Genomic DNA, 25,651 nt, shown 5'->3' on the forward strand with positions numbered 1-25,651 from the left:
TCAGGTCAGCTGTAAAACCAAGGACAAAGTTTAAAGGAAACTTACAAACATTAAACCAAAATGTGATTAAAGGGGTCAACAAAACACCCCAGTCCCCACGGCGCCCACCGGGCACGGAAGGCCTCGATGGTGCCAGCAAACACCGCGTGCTCCCTCTCCAGGGACACCAGGCCGCAAATGTAGCCACAGAAGAGGGACAAACAATCGGGCGGGACTCCCCCCTCGATCGCCCGCTGCCTGGACCTGTTAATGGCCAACCTGGCCAGGCCCAGGAGCAGGTTCACGAGGAGGTCCTCCTCCTTCCCGACCCCCTTCTGCACCGGGTGTCCATAGATCAGGAGCGTGGGACTGAAGTGCAAACAAAACAGCAACAGAAGGTTTTTTAAATAACTAAAAAGGGAGTGCAGCCTATAACACCCTATATAAACGTGGTCCACGGACTCCACAAGACCGCAAAAAGAGCAGGTGTATTGGGAGTCCGTGAACCTATACATTCTACGGTTGTATGGGACTGCTGCATGCAACACCCTCCAACCCAGGTCCCCGATAGAAAGCGGGAGGACACCTCCATAGAGAGCCTCCCATAAGATGCAGGCATCTTAGGTGTCCATGAACTGACACATCCTACGATTGTATGGAACTGCTGCCCACGACACCCTCCATCCCATGTCCCCAATGAGAAGATGTAACTCTTTCGAGTTATCAACAGATCGCATGTAACTCTTTTGAGTACATTCACAGTTCTTGGTTTCCGGGAGTGGGACATGAACCCACAACCTTCTGATTCAAAGGCGAGGGTGCTATGAACTGAGGCACAGCTGACACCTCAGGAAGAAGATGTAACTCTTTCGAGTTATCAACAGATCGCATGTAACTCTTTTGAGTACATTCACAGTTCTTGGTTTCCGGGAGTGGGACATGAACCCACAACCTTCTGATTCAAAGGCGAGGGTGCTATGAACTGAGGCACAGCTGACACCTCAGGAAGAAGATGTAACTCTTTCGAGTTATCAACAGATCGCATGTAACTCTTTTGAGTACATTCACAGTTCTTGGTTTCCGGGAGTGGGACATGAACCCACAACCTTCTGATTCAAAGGCGAGGGTGCTATGAACTGAGCCACAACTGACACCTCAGGAAGAAGATGTAGTTGCACAGCCTGACCATGGGTGTTAATCACTTGGACATAACATTCACTTTGTTAATAAACTCCCAAGAATATCTCCTTGTCCTGATGAGCAGTGTTCCTGTTGCTCACATGTGAAACCTTGGTCCCTGCACAAGAAAAAAGCAGGTGTTTCAGTCCAAGGCCTCTTCCCTGTGCTTTGTGCAACCTTCCCAGCACACTGATGGTGCGCCTTCACTGTCCCTATTCACATCAGTCATGCCTGTACTTCGATGGGACTTATTATTGTTGCCAGAATGTCCTGGCCGGCAGCAGAGAGTTCCGTCATTCTCTGTGTGTGCTCTCAGCACCTTTGAGGTGCGGCTCTCCCACCATCTCATCAGCATGTGTGTCCTGTGACAGTGTGCTCCTGAAGAGTTCAGCTCACAAAGGATGTCATAGGATCAAGAAAAGTTAAATTTTCCCTGCTGCAGCTCCATAACATGACCCTGTTCATAGACCGCTAGCGATCTGCCATCAACCAGACAGGAATCAGATATTCACAGAGGCAATGTGAGGATCTATGGAGTGCCCTCATTGCATGTCGTCATTGTCCCCCAGGAATGTAGGGACTATGGTCATCCGCTGCTTCTCCAAGATGGGAGCCTTATTACAGAGGGTATGTGCACTGACACCAGCCAGACAGGAGTCAAACATTCACAGATGCAATGCAAAGATCTATAGTGTCTCCTCTCTGCATGTCGTCATCTTCCTCCACAAATCTAGCAGCTATGAGGGCCTCCCAATTGCACCTGCCTTGTCTGGCCAGTGCGAGGGCCTCATCGCCATCATCCTTGCCTTCAAGGACCCCCTCACCTTCATCTTATGGACATCGTTTTCATTGGAGGGGAGTACAGCTCCTCCATCTCCACCTTAGCCAGCTTCTTCCCCCCATTGCAACGTAAGGTTGTAAAGGGCGCAGCAGGTGACAATGGTGCATGATGCCCTCTGTGGACTGTATTGTAGGGCTCCACCAGACCGTTCCGGGTACCGGAACCTCATTTTCAACATACCAATGGTTTGCTCCACCAAAGTGCGAGTTGCAGCACGAGTCTCATTGTAACTTCTCTCTGCTGCAGTCTGTGGCTGCCAAAAGGGCACCATCAGCCATGTCCCTCTGCAGGTAGCCTTTGTCCCCGAGAAGACAACCTGCAGCCTCTGTGGACCCTGGAAGATGTCAGGGATCTGAGCCCTACTGAGAGGTAGGGAGCCCTTGTGGTTGACGTAGTTGACTGTTTCTTGTCGCTGAGATCCGAGCGCAAACTGATTTCATGACATCGTGAAACTGATTTTTGGCCTTCCCGCTATATTGTCCACTCATGTCTACAATGATGCCCAACGCCAACAGGCACGGAAAATTCCGCCCAATGTGGAGAGGTGGAAGTCATGTGACATGGACCTCTAGCTTGTGTAACCAGTAACATTGCCTTGCTGTACTGAAAACTCAGTCTGCCATTTTACCATCTAACTAGCAGCATCACAAAGGGACTCTGCCTCGATTGAACACCAGGCCTCATCTACACTGTTTCTATTGGAACATCACCTACAAGACTGATTCATCTCTGCCTGCTTATCTCAACGTGTGAATTCAACTTCACTGGAAAAGTGAATTATACAGCATTGGTTTTCAGCTTGCCAATCTCCCTGAAGGAATACCTCACTGGACTCTGATTCTGGACTCTGGAATCCATATGAAACACCATTTCTTTCCCCTGAGCCCTCTGCACTGTAAATCTTTTTTTTTTCTCTATCACTCTTTTACAGTATGAATGCAAAGGGGGCAACATTGCGACCCCCTCCCCCCCACGTTTGAATGTATTTTCTAACGCTTTGAGTTCATCCTACCTTGAGTTTGCTGTGGGGTTATTACTAGAAATTAGATCACACCAAAACTGAGAGGTTGGGAAATACACCACCACTTATAAAGGGGGAAGCAAGTCAAAATACATCTGTTTATGGATGGGTGATGGGTCTGTTTAAATTAACCCCCCCCGCCCCCCTCCTGTCCATAAAAGTAAGTTCAATTCTATACAATTCATATTTGAAATCTTATTTTGATCACTGAATATTTAAAGCTGTGTGGAAGAAAAATGGAGATAAGGTTATTTTTGAGCAACTTACTGAGAGATTTAACTGATTCAGTTATTTTTTTTGGTATCTTATCCTCATGCGAATAGTTAAGAGTTCTGATTTGTGGCTTAAATTTTGTATTTATAAATCTGGTGAAGATGTGACACCAATATAGACAGCAATACAGACGTATTGAAAAGCACAACTTCACATGTATCTTTCCAGTTTATTGACTAAACAGAGAAAAATATTTAACTGAAGTAAAGTGAATAACATTGTATGTTGACACTGTAATATGGTGTACCATGGACATAAAATATAGCAATGTGGAGATTCCCCATTTGGTGTTTCTCAGTTTGACCTGAATTTGAATAATACATGATATTGAGCCATAGGTATATGAAAGGAGGTTGCATGTTTGTCCTAAGGTTGAACAAGTTGGACAACTGTACATGTTGTTATGATCCCTATTGAGAATGATAACTTTTAAAAGATTTTTAAAATTCCCAGTTACCTACAGAAAAAATGTGAATTTTGTTGCGATTCTAAGACTTTTACTGTAATAAACAAAATCAACATAGACTAAACATTATTTAGTAGGCAACTAATACAAGAAGCTATAGAAAAACTATTTCCCAATCAACTAATTAACAAAGCCAAAAATATTACACGCCACATTTATATGTTACACCGCTCTCTCAGCAGATATGTAGCCTATTAGATAAAGCTCCAAGCTCCTCCTAGCTATTCAACAGGCTTTATTCTCTCTGCCACACCAGGGCAAGTCTTTCAGTGTACTTTGAAAATCCCTTCACTCAATCTCCTGAGTATCATCAAACCGACTTCCTGCAGCAAGGCACCCTCTAGCGACTCCTTCCTCTAAATCTCTACAAATCCCATCTCTTCAAACAGGAAATCCATTCACAGCAGCATTCTGCCTGGTAGTTAACACAAAAACAGTCTTTCCCTCTGCTTGGCACAGCAACATCCATTTTCAACTTTACTCCCCAGGTCTCTCTGTCTGTCTGAATCTGAGAGTTTGTGTCCAGCATGACCAGCTGCCCCTCTTGTGTGTCAAGGTGTGAAACTGGCACTGGAGTTTCTATGGGTTTCAACTTGGGCCTCTGTCCCCATGACAACCAAATCAAATGGACTTGTCTCCAGGCAGATTTCAGTATGCTTTCACCCTCCCCCATTCCAGGACATTACCTTAAATTAAAGGAGACAGGTTAAAACATAAACACCTTATAAAGTCTTACATTCAAAACAATGTATACAAAGATAAATGACCTGTGTTGACTGTACAAGTCACATTGTTTTTATTACATAAATTTTGAGAATATTACTAGTGCTTTGGAGATCAAAGTCCACAATGTTTTTTAATTTTGCATGCATATAGTAAATCATTACCCTTGCTTGGAAATAAACCTTATTGTACCACAAACTTGGAAGCATTATGAACTGTGAGGAGGTTAGTGTAGAACTTCAAAAGGACAGAGGCAGGTTGGTGGATTGGGCGAACAAAGTTGCAGATGAAATTTAATGCAGCAAAGTGTGAAGTGATTAATTTTGGTAGGAAGAATGCAAAGAGACAATATAAAATAAAGGGTACAATTCTAAAGGGGGTGGAGGAGCAAAACGACCTATGTGCATAAATCAGTTAAGGTGCCAGGACAGGTTCAGAGAGTAGTTAATAAAGCAAACATCATCCTAGGCTTTACTAATAGGGGCATAGGGTACATAAGCAAGGAAGTTATGTCAAACTTGTATGGGCCTAAGCTGGAGCATTGTGTTCAGTTCCGGCCACTGCACTTTAGGAAGAAGGTGAAGGAATTGGAGACTGCAGAAAACATTCATGAGAATGGTTTCAGGGATGAGAAATTTCAGTTATGAAGATAGATTGGAGAAGTTGGGTCTGTTTTCCTTGGAGAAGGGGAGGTTGAGAGGAGACTTAATAGAGGTGTTCAAAATTGTGTAAGGGCTGAACAAAGTAGATAGGGAGAAACTGTTCCCATTGATAGATCAAGAACAAGGTGGCACAGATTTAAGGTAATTGGCAAATTAAGCAATGGCAATATGAGGAAAAACTTTATCACGCAGCGAGTGGTTAGGATCCGGAATGCACTGTCAGGGAGTGTGGTGGATGCAGGCTCAATCGAGGTATTCGGGAGGGAATTGGATTGTTATTTGAAAAGGAAGAATGTGCAGGGCTACGGGGAAAAGGCGAGAGAGTAGGACTAGCTGAATTACTCCTTTGGAAAGCCAGCACATGCACAAATGGCTGAATGGCCTCCTTCTGTGCTGTAACCATGTTGTTGTTGTAACGTTTATTTTCACAGTACAATTTAGGGTAAGCAATGAATCAGAAAAGACGATTTGGCACATTAAACTCGCTTCTTCTACATATCAGATAAAATTCTCTTCAACAAGGAAAAATCATCCAATGTCTGGACAAAGGAACAGCACTTTTGTTACTTGATTCTACACACGGAAATATAGTCTATTATCTTGTAGCTGAATTTACAAGATACAATGTAATAACAATGTAATAACATGCCAAGGCCTCTTCGACAGCATTTCCCAAACCCCCAAACTCTACATAAAGAGATGCAGGAATGTAGGAAAATCACCACCTCCAAGTCACAAACCAGCCTGACTTGGAAATATATTGCTGTTTCTTCATTTTCACTGGGACAAAATCCTGGAATTTCCTGCCTAAAAACACTGTGAGAGTGTTCACCACATGGACTATAACAGTTCAAGAAGGTGACTTACCACCACTTTCTCAAAGGCAATTAGAAATGGGCAACAAATGCTAGCCTTGTCAACAATGCCCATACCCTGTGAATAAATATAGTTGATTAACCAGATTAATGCAAGAGCTGTTTAAGTGACCGTAACGGTGTGTGTTTTAAGCAGGCAGTCAGATGCACAGTCTGTGTGTGGATGGAAATTAGCAGACATTCAAACATTTTGAACAGAGATTACAGCATGAGCCACTTTGGCTCAGTGTATTGTTCCCACTGCACTTCTGACTCTGCACCCACCACCATTTCAAGTTCCTATCGTATGCTTCTGCTGTGTTGCTCAGGAACCAAAGATGGTGACTGGAAATATCTAGAGCAGACAGAAAATTTCTCATTATATGGATAGGTAGGTAACACTGTGGAGTTTGTGGGAATCTTTTTTGGGTGTTAGGGGGGGCGGAAATCAATGGGGTTATCATGTCAGTTATGTAGGCTTTTCAACTGAGGGATTACTGTGCTGTAATCACTGCTAATTTACAGTATGTTGTAATTCAGTAATTTATTGGGGATTACTATTGTTCATAGGTATGATTTAAATGTATTGTGACAATTCTTATATTATTATTTCAGTGTCTGATGCTGGTAAGAATGCAAACATTAGCTGAGTCTGATATTGATATTAACTATGTATTGGTTTAAATTTAGGACAAGTCTTTTAGTGTTAGTGCTAACACAATCGAAATTTGTGGTCCTTTCATTTATTTGAAGGGCTGGTCTCCAGTGCTGTTTGTAATGGAATAAGTAAAGAACATAAATTATAAAAAGAACAAAGGAGGCAAGAACTAACTATAATAAATACAGTTCACATTTATAAGAAATGTCATAAAGACAAATAAAGTAAAGAAACAAACTGAAAACTTCAGAAAACAAACTAGAACATAGAATTTGTTAGAAGCTAAAACTTCCAGCTGTTGTAGAAATGTTGCCACATGGAGGGACAAAAGAACCCCTATTGTATTATTTTTATATTATAAAATAATCAAATTAGGGTTGGGGTAATTCATTAATAATGGAGGCAATTAATATCCAGTGAAATGCAGAAAGACTTTCATCAGTGCTATAAAGAAAACCATTTGCTCTATCAAAACTCAGTTCTCTATCACATTAACACTGTCACCATAGAATGCCACCGCATTCTAAACAAACCTATGATATGGCATCTAATTATCTTTTCCATGTCAGTTTGGTTGAGTGGTAGTACTCGCCTCTGAGTCAGTAGATTGTGTGTAAAAGCCCCATTCCAGAACTTGACTATATAGTGTAAGCTGACAGGTCTAAAAAATCAGTTAGGACTGTGCAACCAGTGCAAATGCATGGAGTTCTGAGTTGATCCAATAAAAGGACATCTACACAATGCCTACACCTATCTGATCATTTTGTTAACTATTTTTATATACCACGGCATTTTCACAATCAGACCTATGTAGATTTGACATCAGGTTAAATAAGTAGTATTTCGTATCATTATTTAGTGTCATTAGTAGAGTAAAATGTAAATTGAACTTCTGCATAGAGTCCCTACAAGGCAAATACCACTGCTGTAGGGATACTGTGTTGTCAGAGTTTCCATTTTTCAATGAAATCGTAAAGATTCCATGATGCTATTTGAGGTCGAATTCTAGGAAAAAGAGTTCTACCAGCTTGTTGGCTAAAGCAGCAACAGTTATATCCCTTAAGAGTTAAATTAAGCCTGTGGAAACCACTTTAACTGAAGTGAAATTCAAATAAAAGTGTATGCATATTATTGCTTATTAAACTAAATTAACCTTTTAAAACTTTGACCTTTATGGATCAATATATAGATATATTTCCAACAGCTGCAGAGCCTATAGGAATTATCCTTATCTCTCTTGTACATTTCTGCATGTTGTGCCAAAGCACTAGTGTTGAGAATTTATTCAAAAACACATACTCAGCAGTACAGGAAATGCCTGCTAATTACTGTAACTGAGATATCTCCTACTCTTTGTAGGGAAGCATGGAATAGGCCAGGCCTTAATACACAATTGCCATCAATGCCAATCCATTTGAATAGTAGTGGCATGATCCAAGAGATGTAAATTACATAATGTCAGTTCTTCCTTTCCTTCACACAGAGATGGAACATTTAACAAATAGCAGCCCAATCAGAGCTTTCAAGATTCATCTGGCTAATGTTGGTAGATTCAAGGGCATAGGTGAAAATACAACATCTATCACTGGGCCACCTATTTACGGTATTTTAAGAAGGAAAGATTGAAAAAGAACTTGCATTTATATAGTGCCTTTCATGTTTTCAAAACCTCCCAAAGTGTTTTGCAGCCAATAAATTACTTTTGTTGTGCTGTTATTGTTGTTATGTAGGCAAATATGGCAGTCAACTTGTTTACGGCATGGTTCCACAGGCACCAAATGGGCTAAGTGACCAGTTAGCCTTTTTAGTGGCATTAGTTGAGGGACAAATGCTGGCCAGAACACATGGGTCTCCCTGGTCTTCCCTGTATAACACCTTGTGGTCACTTACATCCATCTGCAGAAGCAGCCAAGATCTCAATTTAAACTAATGTCTTATGTGATGGACATTAAACACAGGATTATGCTGTGGCATCAAGCACATAAACATTTCAATTTCTTTCACAACAAAAATTTGAAATTCCACCTGAAAAACAGTGGATAACCCAATGAGTATCAATGGTAAAAGCAACAATTGTGTAACCTTTGAGCTATATCCAAACGATATTTAATTGAAAATCAGTATTTCTGATTTGTAGGCATCCCGCTGGCTTGTCGTCTATTTCCTACAATCTGCAGAAGATTGGAAGAGTTGTAAAACTGCTCGTGTGCAACACTACCTCAATTTCATATCTGTATCCTTCAGTATTATTTCCTCACTTTCAACTAGTTCTTAATAAATGCTACCACAAACAGGTAATTAACTGCTCAAAAACAGTTTCCAAGAGAAACAAGAGAATGAAGATATATAAGGAGACGCAAAGAGGGAAAGGCAAATGCAGGATGGAGAGATCTAAAAAATATCACTGAAAGCAGAGGTGCTTATAAAAGTCTTCTGAGGAGCAATTAGAGCATATGTCCTCTAATTTGTTGCACTGAATCCATAAGGTAGAAACCCCCTTAGAGTTGCAGCAAATCAAGGATTAGGATGTAGATTGGCAACCACATTTTCCAACATAATTTAGTTCTTGTCTTGATTGTGAGAATGTAGGTTAATGGCTCCTTGATAGTTTTCAGTTAGGTCATGGGACTAGGAGTCCTCTGCCTGTCCTGAAGGCTGCTACAGGTCAGGGGCCTGGTTTAGAGCTAAGGATATATTTATTCATCTTAACTTCTTGGGGGTCTAATGTGTAACGCACATTTCTAAGAATATCCAGGATCTAAATTAAATAAGTTTATGTGTCAAATAAATCATCATTATTTGGCCTGAAGTTTATTGCCAAATCATGATTTTAAAAAATCAAAGGAATCAGCATGCACTGCATTTAGTATATAAACAGAATCTTGTGTCCATAAGATATGGACCCTCTGAATGCTACAGAAAATCTAGCAACCAAAAGTACATCATCAAACAGATTTAAAAAATCAAATGGGATCAAACTTTCAAACATGATAAATAAGATATATGAACAGGAGTAGGCCATTTAGTCCCTTGAGCTTGTTCTTCCATTCAATAAGATCATGGTTGACCTGTGACCTAACTCCATATACCTGCCTCTGCTCCATATCCCTTAATACCTTTGGTTAATAAAAATCTATCAATCTCAGATTTAAAATCAATAATTGATCTAGCATCAACTGTTTGCTGAAGAAAGTTCCAAATTTCTACCATCCTTTTACATGAAGAAGTGATTCCTAATTTCACTCTTGAAATTCTACCTCAGGCTATAATTTTTAGACTATGCCTCCTAGTCCTAGACTCCACAACCAGTGGGAACAGTTTTTCTTTATCTACCCTCTCTGTTCCCCTTAATCCTGAAAACTTCAATCAAATTGCCCTTTAACATTCCAAATTCCAGGGAATACAAGCCCGGTTTGTGTAATCTCTCCCCATAATTTGATCCTTGAAGTCCAGATATCATTCTGGTAAACCTCCATTGGTTCTCTCCAATGTCCAAAGATCCTTCCTAAGATGTGATGCCTAGAGCTGCTCACCATATTCCAGGTGTGGTCTAACCAGGTCTTTGTTTGGCTGAAGTGTAACTTCTACACACTTGTATTCTAGTCCCCTAGCTATAAAGGCCTGCATTCCATCAACCTTTTTTCATTATTTTCTGTATCTGTTCATGACATTTCAATGATCTTTGCACATGGACCCACAAGTCTCTTTGGAGCAGCTGTTTTTTTTTAATCACTCTGTCCTTTTTAGGAACACTTCATATTTGCTTACATAGAAATCAATTTGCCCAGAGTTTTGCCCATTCAATGTTTCTGTAATTTTATGCTTCCATCTAAAATACCCACCATCTTCGCATCATCAGCAAACTTGGGTATGTGGCTTTCTATACCATCATCTGTGTCATTTATAAAATGGTGAATAATTGAGATCCCAATACAGATCCTTGCAGGATACCACTGGTCACATCCTGCCCATTTTCCCTACTCTCTGTCTCATACCACTCAGGCAATTTTCTAACCAAGTCAATAATTTGACTTCAATTCCATGAGTTTCAAATAATTTGCCTTCAATTCTATGGTTTGTGATTCCCCATATGTTGATTTAATCCATGGAAGGGGAAAGAAGAGCAGTCAAGGTTGAGATGTTCATGTTTATAATCATACACTGTCAAAGCAGTGTGTGTATTCATGTGTATGGGAGTGTCCCATACCCATCCCTCTCACTGCACAACATTCAACTCACGTATACCCACCATCACTTGTGAGGCGCACACACTTTACCCTACACACAGATTGCCCCTTCACACACTTTCTCCAAAATACTCATATTGGTAAATTACCAGAGAATTGCAGTTATCCATTGAGACTTGTGCCAGCATAGAGATAAAGTTATGTGGGGTACAGTGTCCTACAAATTTACCCTGATTCCATTTGCTTAACACTGAGTTTAGACAAAATAATATAAACTGGCTCAGTGAAAGGCTTATATTCTTTCAAACACTCCCAATTCTAATCTGTTGTGCTCTCCTTTAGCAGGTTATATCCATCTGCTCGAAGTATTACAGATTAAAAAGATGTGCAAATAGAAATGGCATTTTCAGTTAACTCAAACAGAAATGATCTTGTGATGCTTTATCAGAATAGTCGGCCACGTCCTGCTCCTCGTCCTCTTCCTCTACCTCTAGATACCTTAAGAGAGTCATTTTTCTGAGATTTTCTGTGCCGTTCAACTTTAATCCAATCTCCCCCATTCTGTTTGCTTTGCCTCTCCTCAACTATGTCTTCTGTACTGAAAGCACTAGCAGCTGACGCCTCTGATACTGCACTATTAGCTGTATCTAAATGTTGCTGAAATTGTTTTTGTGGGTTTCTGTCAAGGCCCCATGACTTAGCATGGTGAGACCGGTTGGACTGGGTAAATCTCTTTTCCGATGACTGACACCCAGAGTAACGTCTGAGAGGTGTGCTTTTGCTTCGCTCCCTGCCATAGTCCTTCTCCTTGTCCCCAATTCTACTACCACGCATGGATATTGGGTTAACTCCTTTTCTCCTAATGTGGCTTAATCCCTCAGAACGGGTTGTTTTATTAAACAAGACATCATTGGAATCATTACTCTGATAGCCACTGCTTTGTCTACTGGTAATAAGGTCTCTTTCCAAAAAGCTGTTTGAGGTTGTGCTTGATAAGCTGCTTCCCTCAGAACTCAGATGTACAGTAGAAAGGCGGCTGCTTAACCCTGGTGTTGTAGGTAATGGGCTGGAGCTTCGTCTGGATTGAGCCGTAGCAGTAGTGATGTGATATCTGCTAGGGCTCTGCACTCGTCTTACAACTGCAGCATAAGTATCTTGATTAGCAAATAATGTTAAAAACTGAGGTAGTGTCATGGAACTGGAAGTGCTATGGTTAGGAGGTAAAATCGTAGAATACTGTGGAGAGTCGCTTGTAGATATTTTGCGCAACTTCAAAGCATTCAACCACTGTTGACGAATATCTGGAATACAAAAACATACAAAAGGTATTGTTAATTGTTAAGGGGATGTGAGGAAGAATTTTTTCACCCAGAGGGTGGTGGGAATCTGGAACTCACTGCCTGAAAGGGTGGTAGAGGCAGGAACTCTCATAACATTTAAGAAATATTTGGATGTGCACTTGCGGTGCCATGGCACACAAGGGCCTAGTGCTGGAAAATGGGGTTATAATAGTTAGGTATTTGTTTGCCTGGTGCAGACTCGGTGGGCCGAAGAGTCTTCTTCTGTGCTGTAGACTTCTATGACTCTTAATTCAGCATGAGACATCAATAATTTTGAAGATAACATCTTTGCAAAGGAAAACATTTGCATTTATAATAATTTCCCTAGTTTTTCAAGCTTACTTGTTCAGAAAAGCAAATTTGCCTTCTAAAAGTCTTGGTAAGATGATCAAGAAACTACTAAACATGTATTTGGCTATTTAGTCATTTCTTATCCTTTTAATCCCTATCGTTGTCATTGTCATCTGCTCATTCAAAAACTCCTGATCATAGTAACCTGGAACAAATGATCAATGGATGAACTAAAAAATATTGCTTATAAGCATGTTTAACATTACTTCATTAAAATATCACTGCTCAGGAGAATCTGTTTTGAACAGTATATTTGTATTATATAAATTGCCACTTTGTTTTTTTTTTGAAACAAAGATTAAACCATGGTTACTTCTGCCAATTTCTTCTCTCCTTTTTTATCAAGTTTAAAAAAAAAATTCTAAATTTTGGACAACTGTATAAAATATACTAAACATCCTGAAACAATAATTTTCCATCACTAAACACAAGAATAAAAAAACTGATTTGTACAAAAATCATACCGTCGTAAGAGCATTAACAGGCTAGGTCTAAGAAAATTCATATAAATTCTGTAGAGATGGCATTACGTTAAAGACATTTGTCACTTTGGTAATGTTGTTTTGATTTCTGCCATAATATGTCAACATTATAATGAGCTGGCAAATAATTTTCACAACACCTTACTTAATATGATCATAAACCTATAATGTGCACTGAAGTCTAATCTCCAGGAATGATTCTTCATGAGAAAAAAAACGGAGTAATTTCATGTGAATATAAAAACTTCTGTAACTGACATAATAACTAGGATGCTGCATAAAGAATTGAAGATAGGATAGCTGCACTACTGTCACATAGTGCATAGTGGCAAATGGAAGTTAAAAAATTGTGATAAAACAATAACTATTTTAAATTATTCACAATAAAAGCTCATCCTTTAACGGGTTTTCTTTATTTCAAAATTCAAATGGCAGTTGGCACCAGTTTAGATGCCAACATGCATTGATATTTGTGAATTACTGCGATCACCATTAGTCCAACTTCTTCTGTTCAGGCTGTGCCAGAAACAATCAGCTACAACAGCTTTTATATACACACAAACTTTATGCACTTTTCAAAATCAATTACCTCATTTTCTTTATCCTTTCTATCGTGAAGTTGACAACCAAGGCTGAGATGCCGTTCCATTGGTAGTAGCAGCCTTACCCCAGTGACTATTCTTTATGGCAGAGAATGGAACTGGCACAATTGAGCCCAATTGTAGTTTCACTTTCCATCCACACACATGCACAAGATTATGCAAAGTCATTGGATAGCTGTTACACGTTGAGGTCAATTAGTATCCTCAAACTAGGATTCAATGTGAAACCTTAAAGGACTGTATATTTTACTAGTCTTGTCAATTTACCAACTAAGCCTACACAATGCCATGCCATTGAGGAGCCCTCCTTTCCTGAAGGCACAGCCTGGGGTACAATTCCAAAGCCTGTGGTGGCACTCCAGTAACTTTCTCAAACAGCCAGTATTTATGCATGACCCATGATAGTGATTGCAGACAAGATTTTGGGAGGGTCTGTGATCAGGAGCAGGAATCCTGGTCATTCTTACTGCTACCATCCCCATGTCCCCAACCAATCCCTGAAACTCAAAGATTTTACAGCCCTTGGAAGGGTCCCACTACTTTGACAGGAATCAGCAAGCTCACGGTCTGGCAATCAAATCTGGGACCTTGCTAGTCTATATGGCTCTTGGTGGAGATTTTACTGGCAGGTCATCAATTTACCTGTGCAAAGAACAAAGCTTTGTTCTGTGCTGCTGATAGTACTAACTTAATTATATTTAACATGTGAGGTAATTTTTATGAGCATATATAAATTATATACATGATAAATTAATTTTTGCTCCTCTTGAGCGCATTGGCTCTTTGTTGAGATATAGATCTCATGGGAATCAACAGCAGTGCCTCAACTAAACAACAATTCCTCATGAAAAACAAGAGAGTGGCTCAGGGAATTTTCTCAGGGATTTGGACAATCATTCAACACAACTTTTGCTTATTTAAGGAAGGGTATACTTGCATTGGAGACAGTTCAGAGAAGGTTCACTAGGTTTTTAAAAAATTAATCCATTGGACATGAACTTTACTGGAAAGGTCAGCATTTATCACCCATTGCTAATTGCCTTTGAGAAGGTGGTGAGCCTCCTTCTTGAACAAATGCAGTCCATCTGGTGTAAGTACATCCACAGGGTGGTGTGTGGCTTGGAGGGGAACTTGCAGGCGGTGGTGTTCCCATGTATTTACTGTCATTGTCCTTCTAGATGGCAGAAGTTTTGGGTTTGGAAGGTTCTACTGAAGGAAGCTTGGCATGTTGCTACAGTGCTCCTGCTTCTATATCTTACGTTCTTATGCAACTTCAGCAGATTGGCAGAAATTCATTACAACTTTACAGGGTTTTGAGCGTCATGGAGAAGAATCAGAAGAATTCTTGAGGAAATTCCTAGCACGAGTGCCAGCATCAACTATGGGAGCATCATAACTCAATGCATCCCTGGCTTTCATGCAGGAACACTTTCCAGCATTGTTTAATTTATAAGACCATAAGACGTAGGAGCAGAAATTAGGCCATTCGGCCCATCGAGTCTGCTCCGCCATTCAATCATGGCTGATAAGTTTCTCAACCCCATTCTCCCGCCTTCTCCCCGTAACCTTTGATCCCCTTACCAATCAAGAACCTATCTATCTCGGTCTTAAATATACCCAATGACCTGGCCTCCACAGCCCTCTGTGGCAATGAATTCCATAGATTCACCACTCTCTGGCTAAAGTAGTTTCTCCTCATCTCTGTTCTAAAAGGTCTTCCCTTTACTCTGAGGCTGTGCCCTCGGGTCCTAGTCTCTCCTACTAATGGAAACATCTTCCCCACGTTCACTCTATCCAGGCCTTTCAGTATTCTGTAAGTTTCAATCAGATACCCCCTCATCCTTCTAAACTCCATCGAGTATAGACCCAGAGTCCTCAAACGTTCCTCATATGTTAAGCCTTTCATTCCTGGGATCATTCTCGTCAACCTCCTCTGGACCCTCTCCAGGGCCAGCACATCCTTCCTGAGATACGGGGACAAAAATTGCTCACAATATTCTAAATGTGGTCTGACCAGAGCCTTATAAAGCCTCAGCAGCACATCCCTGCTTTTATATTCTAGTCCTCTTGAAATAAATGCCAACATTGCATTTGCCTTCCTAACTACCGACTCAACCTGCAAGTTAACCTTAAGAGAATCCCAAGTCCCTTTGCAGTCCTTCTGAATTCTCTCTCTATTTAGAAAATAGTCTATGCCTCTATTCTTCCTACCAAAGTGCATGACCTCACACTTCCCCACGTTGTATTCCATCTGCCACTTCTTTGCCCATTCTCCTAACCTGTCCAAATCCTTCTGCAGCCTCCCTGCCTCCTCAATACTACCTGTCCCTCCACCTATCTTTGTATCATCTGCAAACTTAGCCAGAATGCCCTCAGTTCCTTCATCTAGATCATTAATGTATAAAGTGAAAAGTTGTGGTCCCAACACTGACCCCTGCGGAACTCTACTAGTCACCGGCCGCCATCCTGAGAAGGACCCCCTTATCCCCACTCTCTGCCTCCTGCCAGACAGCCAATCTTCTATCCATGCTAGTACCTTGCCTCTAACACCATGGGCTCTTATCTTACTGAGCAGCCTCCTGTGCGGCACCTTGTCAAAGGCCTTCTGGAAGTCCAAGTAGATAACATCCTTTGTCTAACCTACTCGTTACCTCCTCAAAGAATTCTAACAGATTTGTCAGGCATGACCCCCCCCCCTTGATGAAACCATGCTGACTTTGCCCCATTTTACCATGCACTTCCAAGTATTCTGAAATCTCATCCTTAATAATGAACTCTAAAATCTTACCAACGACCGAGGTCAGGCTAATCGGCCTGTAATTTCCTGTCTTTTACCTCACTCCCTTCTTAAACAGGGGGGTTACATTAGCGATTTTCCAGTCCTCTGGGATCTTCCCTGACTCCAGTGATTCCTGAAGGATCACCACTAACGCCTCCACTATCTCTTCAGCTATCTCCTTCAGAACTCTGGGGTGTAATCCATCTGGTCCAGGTGATTTATCCACTTTCAGACCTTTCAGTTTTCCTAGCACCTTCTCCTTGGTAATGGCCACCATACTCACCTCTGCCCCCCGACTCTCTTGAACTTTGGGGATGTTACACGTGTCTTCCACCGTGAAGACTGACGCAAAGTACCTATTCAGTTCCTCCGCCATTTCTTTGTTCCCCACTACTACTTCTCCAGCATCATTTTCCAGCGGCCCAATGTCCGCTTTTGCCTCTCTCTTACCCTTTATATATCTAAAAAAACTCTTGCAATTTGATCTGGATTAGAATCAGCAAAAAGAATTGCATATAATATTGTTAGATTTCCTCCAATTATAAAAAGTACAGTTTAATGGTTTCAATAAAGGACTTACTTGACTGGCACTTGCTCTGAAACTTGATTTCTGTGTTTGTTGACATGGTTTGGATGACTAGCACCACCTCTTTCACTTCAGTATTCAAAGTATTTAGTGTAACAGTGTGGTGGTGCTTGGTTGTTTTTGGAGCTTTGACATCATTCTGTCGAATAATTTTCAATAGAAAGCCTTTTAGAGACATTTTTGGCACTCTGACTATTATTTTAAAAATTTACTTTGACACCTTTTCTAGGAGTTTAAGCCCAACAGGAAGCATTTCCTCCTCTCCCCTGAAGAAAATGCCTCATACTGAAGTACAGTTCCCACTGGTGCCAGTTATCCTCTAACACCTTGTCCAAGGAGATCGTCTTCATGCATAAGCCTAGAAATTGAAACTGGACTGGTTATCCAACTATGGTGAGGTGGGAGGGAGAGGAAGGGAGGAGGGGAAATCACATTCCAGCCTGATCCTATCTTTGTCCAGTATTTGCATATGTGCATTTGCCAAATGCAGTAACTTGGCTGAAATAAACTACCGAGGTGAAATTTAGGAATCAAATTTAAGATCTTCCTGATTGTTGGCTCAGTACAGGATTACATACATGATGCACTGACCCTCTGCGCCATCAGGGAACATTAATTTCTTCTGCTAAGTGATTATGTCCTTCCTTTAGATTCACCAGGCTCAAATTAGATTTGTATATCCAGAAGGCAAAGTGACCCTACCAAAAGTTATTTGAAATCAAGTATTCAAGGAACTTCTGATGACATCATGACCTAGCCAATGTTAATCCAGGATTTTGAGACCTCATTGTTGATTTTTGCAAATTTATTTCCTTGCAGAACTGGGCAAAAAACAAGAAGAAAACAAACCACAAGTTTTTCATATAATATCACAAGAAATGAGAAATATGACTTGAAAAAGAAAAGTAACTGCCCAGAAGACCCTCTCTCCTTCCCCTGTAAAGTGGAGCACCCACAAAATAAGTCTAGGTAACACGAGCCTAGCTATCTAAAATGCCAGCCCAATAACTACTTGCATTTTTATGGTAGTTTTAGCATAGAATTTTGTTAACAGTGGCATGTTCAGATAGATAAGAGCTGAACCAAAGGAGGAGATATTAAGAAGTCAGAGAGATGAGCTTTACAAGTGTCTTAAAGGAGAAGAGGGCATTGAAGAGGCAGGAGTGTTTCGTGTGGGGCCTCAATATCTGGAGGTATGGCTCCCAATGGTGGGGGAAAGGAGGGAGAATGTATAAAAGGCCAGAATCAGAAGAATGGAGAATTTGGGGGTTGGTGGTTGTGGTTTGCAGTGGTGGAGGAGGATACAGAGATGGGGAGGAATGAGGCCATGAGGATTGATTTCAACATGAAAATCAGAGGGGAACTGGGAACCAATGGAAGTTAGTAAGCAAAGGAATGATAGGTGAGTAGTGCCTGGGCACCAGAATTTTGGATGATCTGAAGTTGATGGAGTTGTGCTGGATAGGAGGCCAACCAGAAAGACATTGGAATAGCCAAATCTGAAGATGACAAAGGCATATCTGAGGGTTTCAGCGGATGTGTTGAGGTTATCAAAGCTGCAGAGGTGGAAATATATGGGATTGAGATCAGCTGGGGGTTCAATAAGACATAGGAATTCACCAAGGCTCCTTCGACAGCACCTTCTAAACCCACGACCACTACCATCTAGGAGGACAAGGACAGCAGATAGATGGGAACACCACCACCTGGAAGTTCCCCTCCAAGTCATTCACCACCCTGACTTGGAAATATATTGCCGTTCCTTCACTGTCGCTGGGTCAAAATCCTGGAACTTCCTTCCTAACAGCACTGTGGATGTACCTACACCACATGGACTGCAGCAATTCAAGAAGGCAGCTCACCACCACCTTTTCAAGGGCAACTAGGGATGGGCAATAAATGCTGGCCCAGCCAGCAAAGCCCACATCCCGTATATGAATCAAATATTATGAACAGTAAAAGAAAGAGGTGAATATTACATCACTGCGGCACTAACACTTAGTACAGCAGTTGTCAGAGTTAGTTCAGCTTCTGACCTCATTGCAGCATTAGTTCAAACCTGAACAAAAGAGCTGAACTCCAGAGGTGAGGTGAGAGTGACTACCCTTAACATCAAGGTCACATTTGACCGAATGTGGCATCAAGGAGCCTTAGCAAAACTGGAGTCAATGGGAATCAGGAGGAAAACTCTCCGCTAGCACAAAGGAAGATGGTTGAGGTTTCTGGAGGTCAGTCATCTCAGTTCCAGGACATCACTGCAGGGGTTCCTCAGGGTAGTGTCCTAACCATCACCCGTGGCATTCAATGGCATTACCATCGCTGAATCCCCAACAATCAACACCCTGGGGATTACCATTGACCAGAAACTGAACTGGACTAGTCATATAAGTACTGTGGCTACAAAAGCAGGCCAGAGTCTAGGAATCCTGTACTGAGTAACCCACCTCCTGACTCCCCAAAGCCTGTCCTCCATCTATAAGGCAAAAGTCAGGAGCATGATGGAATACTTTCCATTTTCCCGGATGAGTGTAGTTCCAACAACACTCAAGAAGCTAGACACCAGCTAGGACAAAGCGGTCAGCTTGATTGGCACCACATCCACAAACATTCATTCTCTTCACCACCGGCGAACACTGGCAGCAGTGTGTACCATCTACAAGATGCTCTGCAGAAACTCGCCAAAGTACCTAAGGCAGCACCTTCCAAACCCACGACCACTACTGTCGTGGACAAGGGCAGCAGATAGATGGGAATATCACCACTTGGAAGTTCCCCTCCAAGCCACTCACCATCCTGACTTGGAAATATATTGCCATTCCTTCATTGTCACTGGGTTAAAATCCTGAAACTGCCTCCCTAACAGCACTGTGGGTATACCTACACCTAATGATCTGCAGCGGTTCAAGAAGGCAGCTCACCATCACCTTCTCAAGGGCAGTTAAGGATGGGCGATAAATGCTGGCCCAGCCAGCAACGCCCACATCCCATAAATGAAAAAAAGTTGCTAAATTAGCTGATCGGTCAATTTGAGAGTACGCCCCTGACTCACATCCCCCCGCTGCCCCCAGCACATCCCCCCACCCCGGCTGCTGTTCTTGTATGGGTTAAATGGAGGTGTTCAGCAAAATGGCCTCCCAAAGTGCATTTAGTCTCCCTCTTGTAGGCAAAATACAGTATATTAAGTTCGAGGGCACAATTAGAAATTGATGGCTTGTCCATAATACTGTATGGAGCTCTAAACACTCGTGCAGGAGGAGTTAATTGGCAGCTTGCATTGGAAGGTGTCATGGAAGGAGATAGGGTGGTAGGGGTATTAGAAGAATGAAGCAGGGTGTCACAGGAAGAGTCATACAGACTCAAAACGTTAACTCTGTTTCTCTCTCCACAGATGCTGTCAGGCTTGCTGAGTTTTTCCAGCATTTTCTATTTTTATTTCAGATTTTCAGCATCTGCAGTGTTTTGCTTTTGTCACAGGAAGGAATGGTTTCTCCAGAATGCAGAGTTGAGGGTAGGGAAGTATGTTCGATGAAAACATCATATTGTAGATAGTGAAAGATGATATATTTATTGTGGAGATTGGTTGGGTACTAGGTGAGTACATTTACAACTAAGGCAGGGAAGTGATTAGGACATAAGCATGGGAAATAGGACAGACCAGGTTGAAGGTTCTGTCTACCGTGGTGCACAGGAATCCATGGATGGAAAAGGGAGGACATTTAAAAGCTCTGGTGTGGAGGTAGCAACCTTAGAGCTGATGCTGCATAACGTACTGAGTAATTCTGGTGTTCATGAGGGATAATAGTATTGGGGACTGGAACACATTTCATTGCAGGAATCCTGTATCAATATTGCAGGTCAGATATAGCATGGGTTAGATGAATATTGGGGATGCCAATTAGCTAGACGATCAGCATGTGGATCAGATTAATGCCCACAGCATGGGATTCGATCCCCATTCCGGCAGAGTTGGGCCTGTAAGGCCTCCTTGCTCCACCTGCAGTAAAAATTCACGGTACTTTGCTAAGGTTCAGCGAATAATAGCCAAGGACCTGCCTTTGGGCAGAGAACTCAGGAGGAAGAAGAAGAGATCCAGAGTAAAACTCTATCTAATCTGACCCAAAGACCATTCATAATTTAAAATCTATCAGATTTGAATCAGAGAAAGGGAATAAGACACTGCTGAAATCTGACTGCAACAAATGGTGAGGACCTGAATTTGTATGAATAATGGCACAGGATTATTGTGGGATTAGAACTAAAGTGTAGCGCATTGCACGTTATTCAGATGGAGGCAAATTTGGTTTTATGATTAAATAAACTGTACATTTTAGTTACTGTTACTTTCACTCTAATATGGCCCTGCTTTATATCTCTTTTTTTTTGTGTCTACTTGATATAAAAGTGAGGGCTTGCCTATGGGAGGGAAAGAAAATTGGAGAGTTCAACTTGAACTAGTTACATGCACCTCCCAGCAGTTAGTTTCAGAACTGCACTGGTAAATGCTTGAAATTGGTTTGTCAGCCACTTTGGCTGCAGAAAACTAATAACATGGGATAGGTAGGAGGGCTGGAATGGCCCAGGAGTCATTTTAAAGGATGGTGGCAGGGAGAATGAAATTATTTGAAGGTTGCCAAAGCCACATCAAAATTAATCTCTTCAGGCTTCTCAAACTACTCTCAAAGCACCATGTTTCAATCTAAAACTTCACATGCAGTATATGTGGATCTTATAAGCACTTAAAAATAAAACAATTGCTTGTTTTCAAGACTCACCTCGTAAGTAACAATACATTCGACAATCTGGTTCTCACTAATTCCCATAATCCACTTCTCCATTAGATAGGGAGGCTGTGAAAATAGAATGTTTAAGCAAGACCAGAATTTTAAACATGTGAACTATTTTAAGCCATGAAATCTCATTAAATATAAGATTTGCACGTTTTAAGAAGTGGAAAGTTCTGGACTATTTATTGCATTAAAATGACGTCTACTTCTTCCACCTGTTTGCCTGAATATGATGGCTTAATGTTTGCACAGGTTTTCAATGCAGTGAGTGGTAAAATGGGCCATGCGGGGTATGATGTCCATTTCTGAACAGTAACCGCTAAAACAAAAATCATTGTTTGACTTAGCATCTGTACATAATTCAAGTTTCCTAGAACATTTGCAACATTACTTTTATATTTTAAGAACAAGTAATAACACTGTCAGAAATGTGCGCAGAAATCAAGTGAATGCTTCTTGTGTGGCTCTATTTAACCTTAAAAATATAGTATTTTGGGGAAAAAAATTTATTTTCAACACAAAATAATATATTATGCTGAATGTTTCATGGCATAAATATATCTTATGTTAAATTCAGCTTCATTTTTAGATAATTTGTGATGCACTAAGCATGGAGGCAACATTAACGAAACTTAACAAAAGCAAATAAGAAATAGTCGAACATTTGGCTCATCGAGCCTGCTCCACCAGTCAAAACGACTACAGGCAAGCTTCCATCAATTACATCAACACACATTGAATTCCTAAGCATCCAAAAATCTGCCGATCTCTGACTTGATTATATTCAACAACTGAGCCACAGCTCTCTGCAATGGAGAATTCCAAAGTCAACCTATTGATTGAAAACATTTCTCAACTCACTTTGAAATGGATGACTCCTTAAAACGTTGCCTGTGAAATGTTACTAAACTTTAAGATAAATACTCAATTTTTTTTCTCTCAATAAGTAACTGAGCTGTATGGGCCACGAAAGTCTCAGCTGAGTTCACTATCTGAGCTAGCAGAAGGACTCTGCAAAAGCAAAATACTGCAGATGCTAGAAATCTGAAATAAAAACAGAAAACGCTAGAAATACTCAGCAGGGCTGGCAGCTTCTGTGGCGAGAGAGAGTTAACATTTCAGGTCATGACCTTTCATCAGAACTGTTACTATAGGATTCTGCAACTGACCTCAGCACCCATGAGTTAGGGAGGGGAAATTTAGATAGGAGGTTTAACACCTCTCTGCTGGCAGGTTTGAAGGCCAGTGGGGTTGGGGGAGGGGGTGTTTGGTCAAGGTGCACATTAAATCTGGTAGGCTCCTACCTACCTGTCCCTGCTCCCACCACAATTATAGCAGTGATGGGGTTGGCACCAGACAGCCTGTCCAGTCCTTAAATGGGCAAAGTATGTCCACTTAAGGGCCCATCCCACCGCCACTGGCATTTAGCTGGCTGACTGGTGGTGGGATGGCGGGGGGTGGTGTCTCTCCTTAACTGGCCGCCTGAGCCCATTGGAGGACTCCCCCAAGGTGTAATCCCCAGGTTGCCCTCACCATGACCTCTCAAACCCCAGGCCCACCAGCTCCCCGCGCCAATCCTCAATCACTTCTGATCCATCGCAGCTCGCCTCTCCATTGCCTGAGTACTGTACCAGGAACTACTCCCACTGGTGCTACAAGTACATAGGGAGCTGCCAACCTCTGGCTGGCCAGCAGCTCTCTGAGCCAGGACTTCATGTCCCCGAGGCCTTTTGGACATTAAGTAGCCGCAGGACAGCCGTTCTTCCCCGGGTGACTTTTTAACGGTTGGTGGGGTGGGGAGGTGGGGAATCTGCGTGGGGATCACAGCATCCAGTAAAATTCAGCCCAGGGCCTCTGGTCTTGATCATTATCTAGAAACTACTGTTAGCAAGTACATATGTGGATATTGGCTGAGGACAGAATCCACTTGACTATGATGCCCCACCAGGCCCCATCCCACCCCCCACAATTGAATAGCTTACTGCCATTCACAGTCAAGGTGTAGACAATGGCCACTTAAGCAAGATACTGGAGACAAATTGGCTGCCAAGCAAAGAATGAACTTTTTCAGTAGGTAAGTGATCAAAACCTGACAGAAATTGTTTTAAAAACAAACTTCAGATCATGGCCTAATTTTTAAAAAGAAATTAAACTGAATTTTCTCGGTCTTGCGTTTCTTCATTTCCAGACTGGATGGAATTATTTGCAACCAAACTGTTCCTCAAATTCCAGCTCCTCTGATCCTGTGTGGATCTGAATACTGTATGAGAATCTTGGATAGTTTTATGACAGTTACATCCACACCAGACAGGCTAATTAACATTCCCATGGGTTCAATGTGAACTCGTACCCACATGGTCTGAAGCTATCATGTGTGATTTTCCATTTTCATGCTGAAGACAGAAAATCTCCAGTGTATGTACCTCAAGCTTCCTTCGGAAAGTGGATAGCTGATGACTAGTATCAAGAAAATACAATCATTATCATTATCTTCTCTACCCTTGGTCTTTCCATAATCTGTAACAATCACCACACCTTGGAACTCCCTTCCCTTTCAAAGTTAGTCAGCCTCAGCACTTCTCAACCCTCCTTGTTGAAATCTCTTTAATGAAGTTTTAGTTTTACCCTGGTCAGTCATGAATGATATCCTCTGTGATTAAGAATGCAGTGCATTGTTCTTCCTTGTCCTCTTCAACCTATCTGTAATGTCCAATGTGGTTAACCAGACCACCTTGGCACCATCATCTCTTGTTTGTTGTCCAGCTCCATGGAACAGCATTCATTTGATTTCACTCCAAGCTGCTAGATAGCTGTCTATCTCCAGCAATGACTTCCTTTCCCATCACTGTAGTCACCTACCGAGTCTCCCAGTGACCTATCCTTAGTCATCTCTTATAGCTGTCCCTCAGTGACATCATCAACAGGTATAGGATTATTGTCCATTTGTACTCTGATGACACCTTCCACCATTTCCCTCAACCCCAAGACAACGGGTGGAATTGTCCCAGAAATCAGGAAAGTCCGATATCGAGTGGGGAAATCGGTGTGTGACCCATGATGACAATGCTGAACTTTTCTGTTGTATTGAATGATCTCCTCCATACTGCCAGGGTAAGTCACTCTTCTCATCACACATACACACCCATCACACATTCAAGGGATCTCACTCACTCTTAGCTCAAGGGACATCACCACCATTCACTTTCACACACACCTTCATCTGCCCTGTGGACCGTGTCCTCATTCTATTCATGGCACCACTCAGCACCCACACATGCCAGGCATCCTTCTCATCTGGCCTGTCGGGCATCCTGCTTACACCTAAATTTCTATTTAATAACCACATCAAATACATCTAGTCCTTTAATAGCCTCTAAAATGTCAATCAAAATGTGAACTCAGCCCCCCAATGAGATAAGTGCTTTTGTAGCTTTTGAAACTCAGCCAAGCATTCATAATGACCCTCAGTTGTCATGACAGCCCTTGGGAAATGGAACGCTATTGAAATTGCAGGAACATAGGGTAATTTTTTTTTAAACCTACACCAGATGCCGTCAATCAAAGCAGCCCAGCAGCTGGTATTTTTTTTTAAACTCTAACTGATAGCTTCAGCCTTTAATTTTTTGTGTTTAAAGGGGTGTAAATTAAAAAAAACAGATCATGATGCTTGATCAGACCTTACCTGCCTTTCAAGATCATTTAAGTCTGCTCCATAAATTTGCAACTCCCACATTGCAGATTAAGAAACAGTGAAAATGAGGTCTGTTTGAACTCAGCATCATTTTCAAATAGCCCTGCTAAGTTTTGGTTTCCCACCTGCGTGATTTACACCACTCCCCCTTCCTCCATCAACAAAAATGGGATCTGCTGGAAATGGCGGAGGG

General features: G+C 41.6%; 1 protein-coding gene across 1 annotated transcript in view; it reads right to left on the minus strand.

Annotated features, from left to right (window-relative positions):
* Window positions 1-6,436: 6,436 nt before the first annotated feature.
* Window positions 6,437-25,651, minus strand: part of LOC144686633 (mitogen-activated protein kinase kinase kinase 20-like) — a 131,123-nt gene continuing 111,908 nt past the window's right edge. The window contains exons 18-20 of the mRNA XM_078552087.1: window positions 21,756-21,830; window positions 16,978-17,122; window positions 6,437-12,144 (exon numbers count right to left, since the gene is read on the minus strand). Of these exons, the coding sequence (XP_078408213.1) occupies window positions 11,288-12,144; window positions 16,978-17,122; window positions 21,756-21,830 (1,077 nt within the window). The 3' untranslated portion in view covers window positions 6,437-11,287. The remainder of the gene's footprint in view (window positions 12,145-16,977; window positions 17,123-21,755; window positions 21,831-25,651) is intronic.

This window comes from Cetorhinus maximus, chromosome 11, assembly GCF_964194155.1.
Source record: "Cetorhinus maximus chromosome 11, sCetMax3.hap1.1, whole genome shotgun sequence".
Lineage (NCBI taxonomy): Eukaryota > Metazoa > Chordata > Chondrichthyes > Lamniformes > Cetorhinidae > Cetorhinus > Cetorhinus maximus.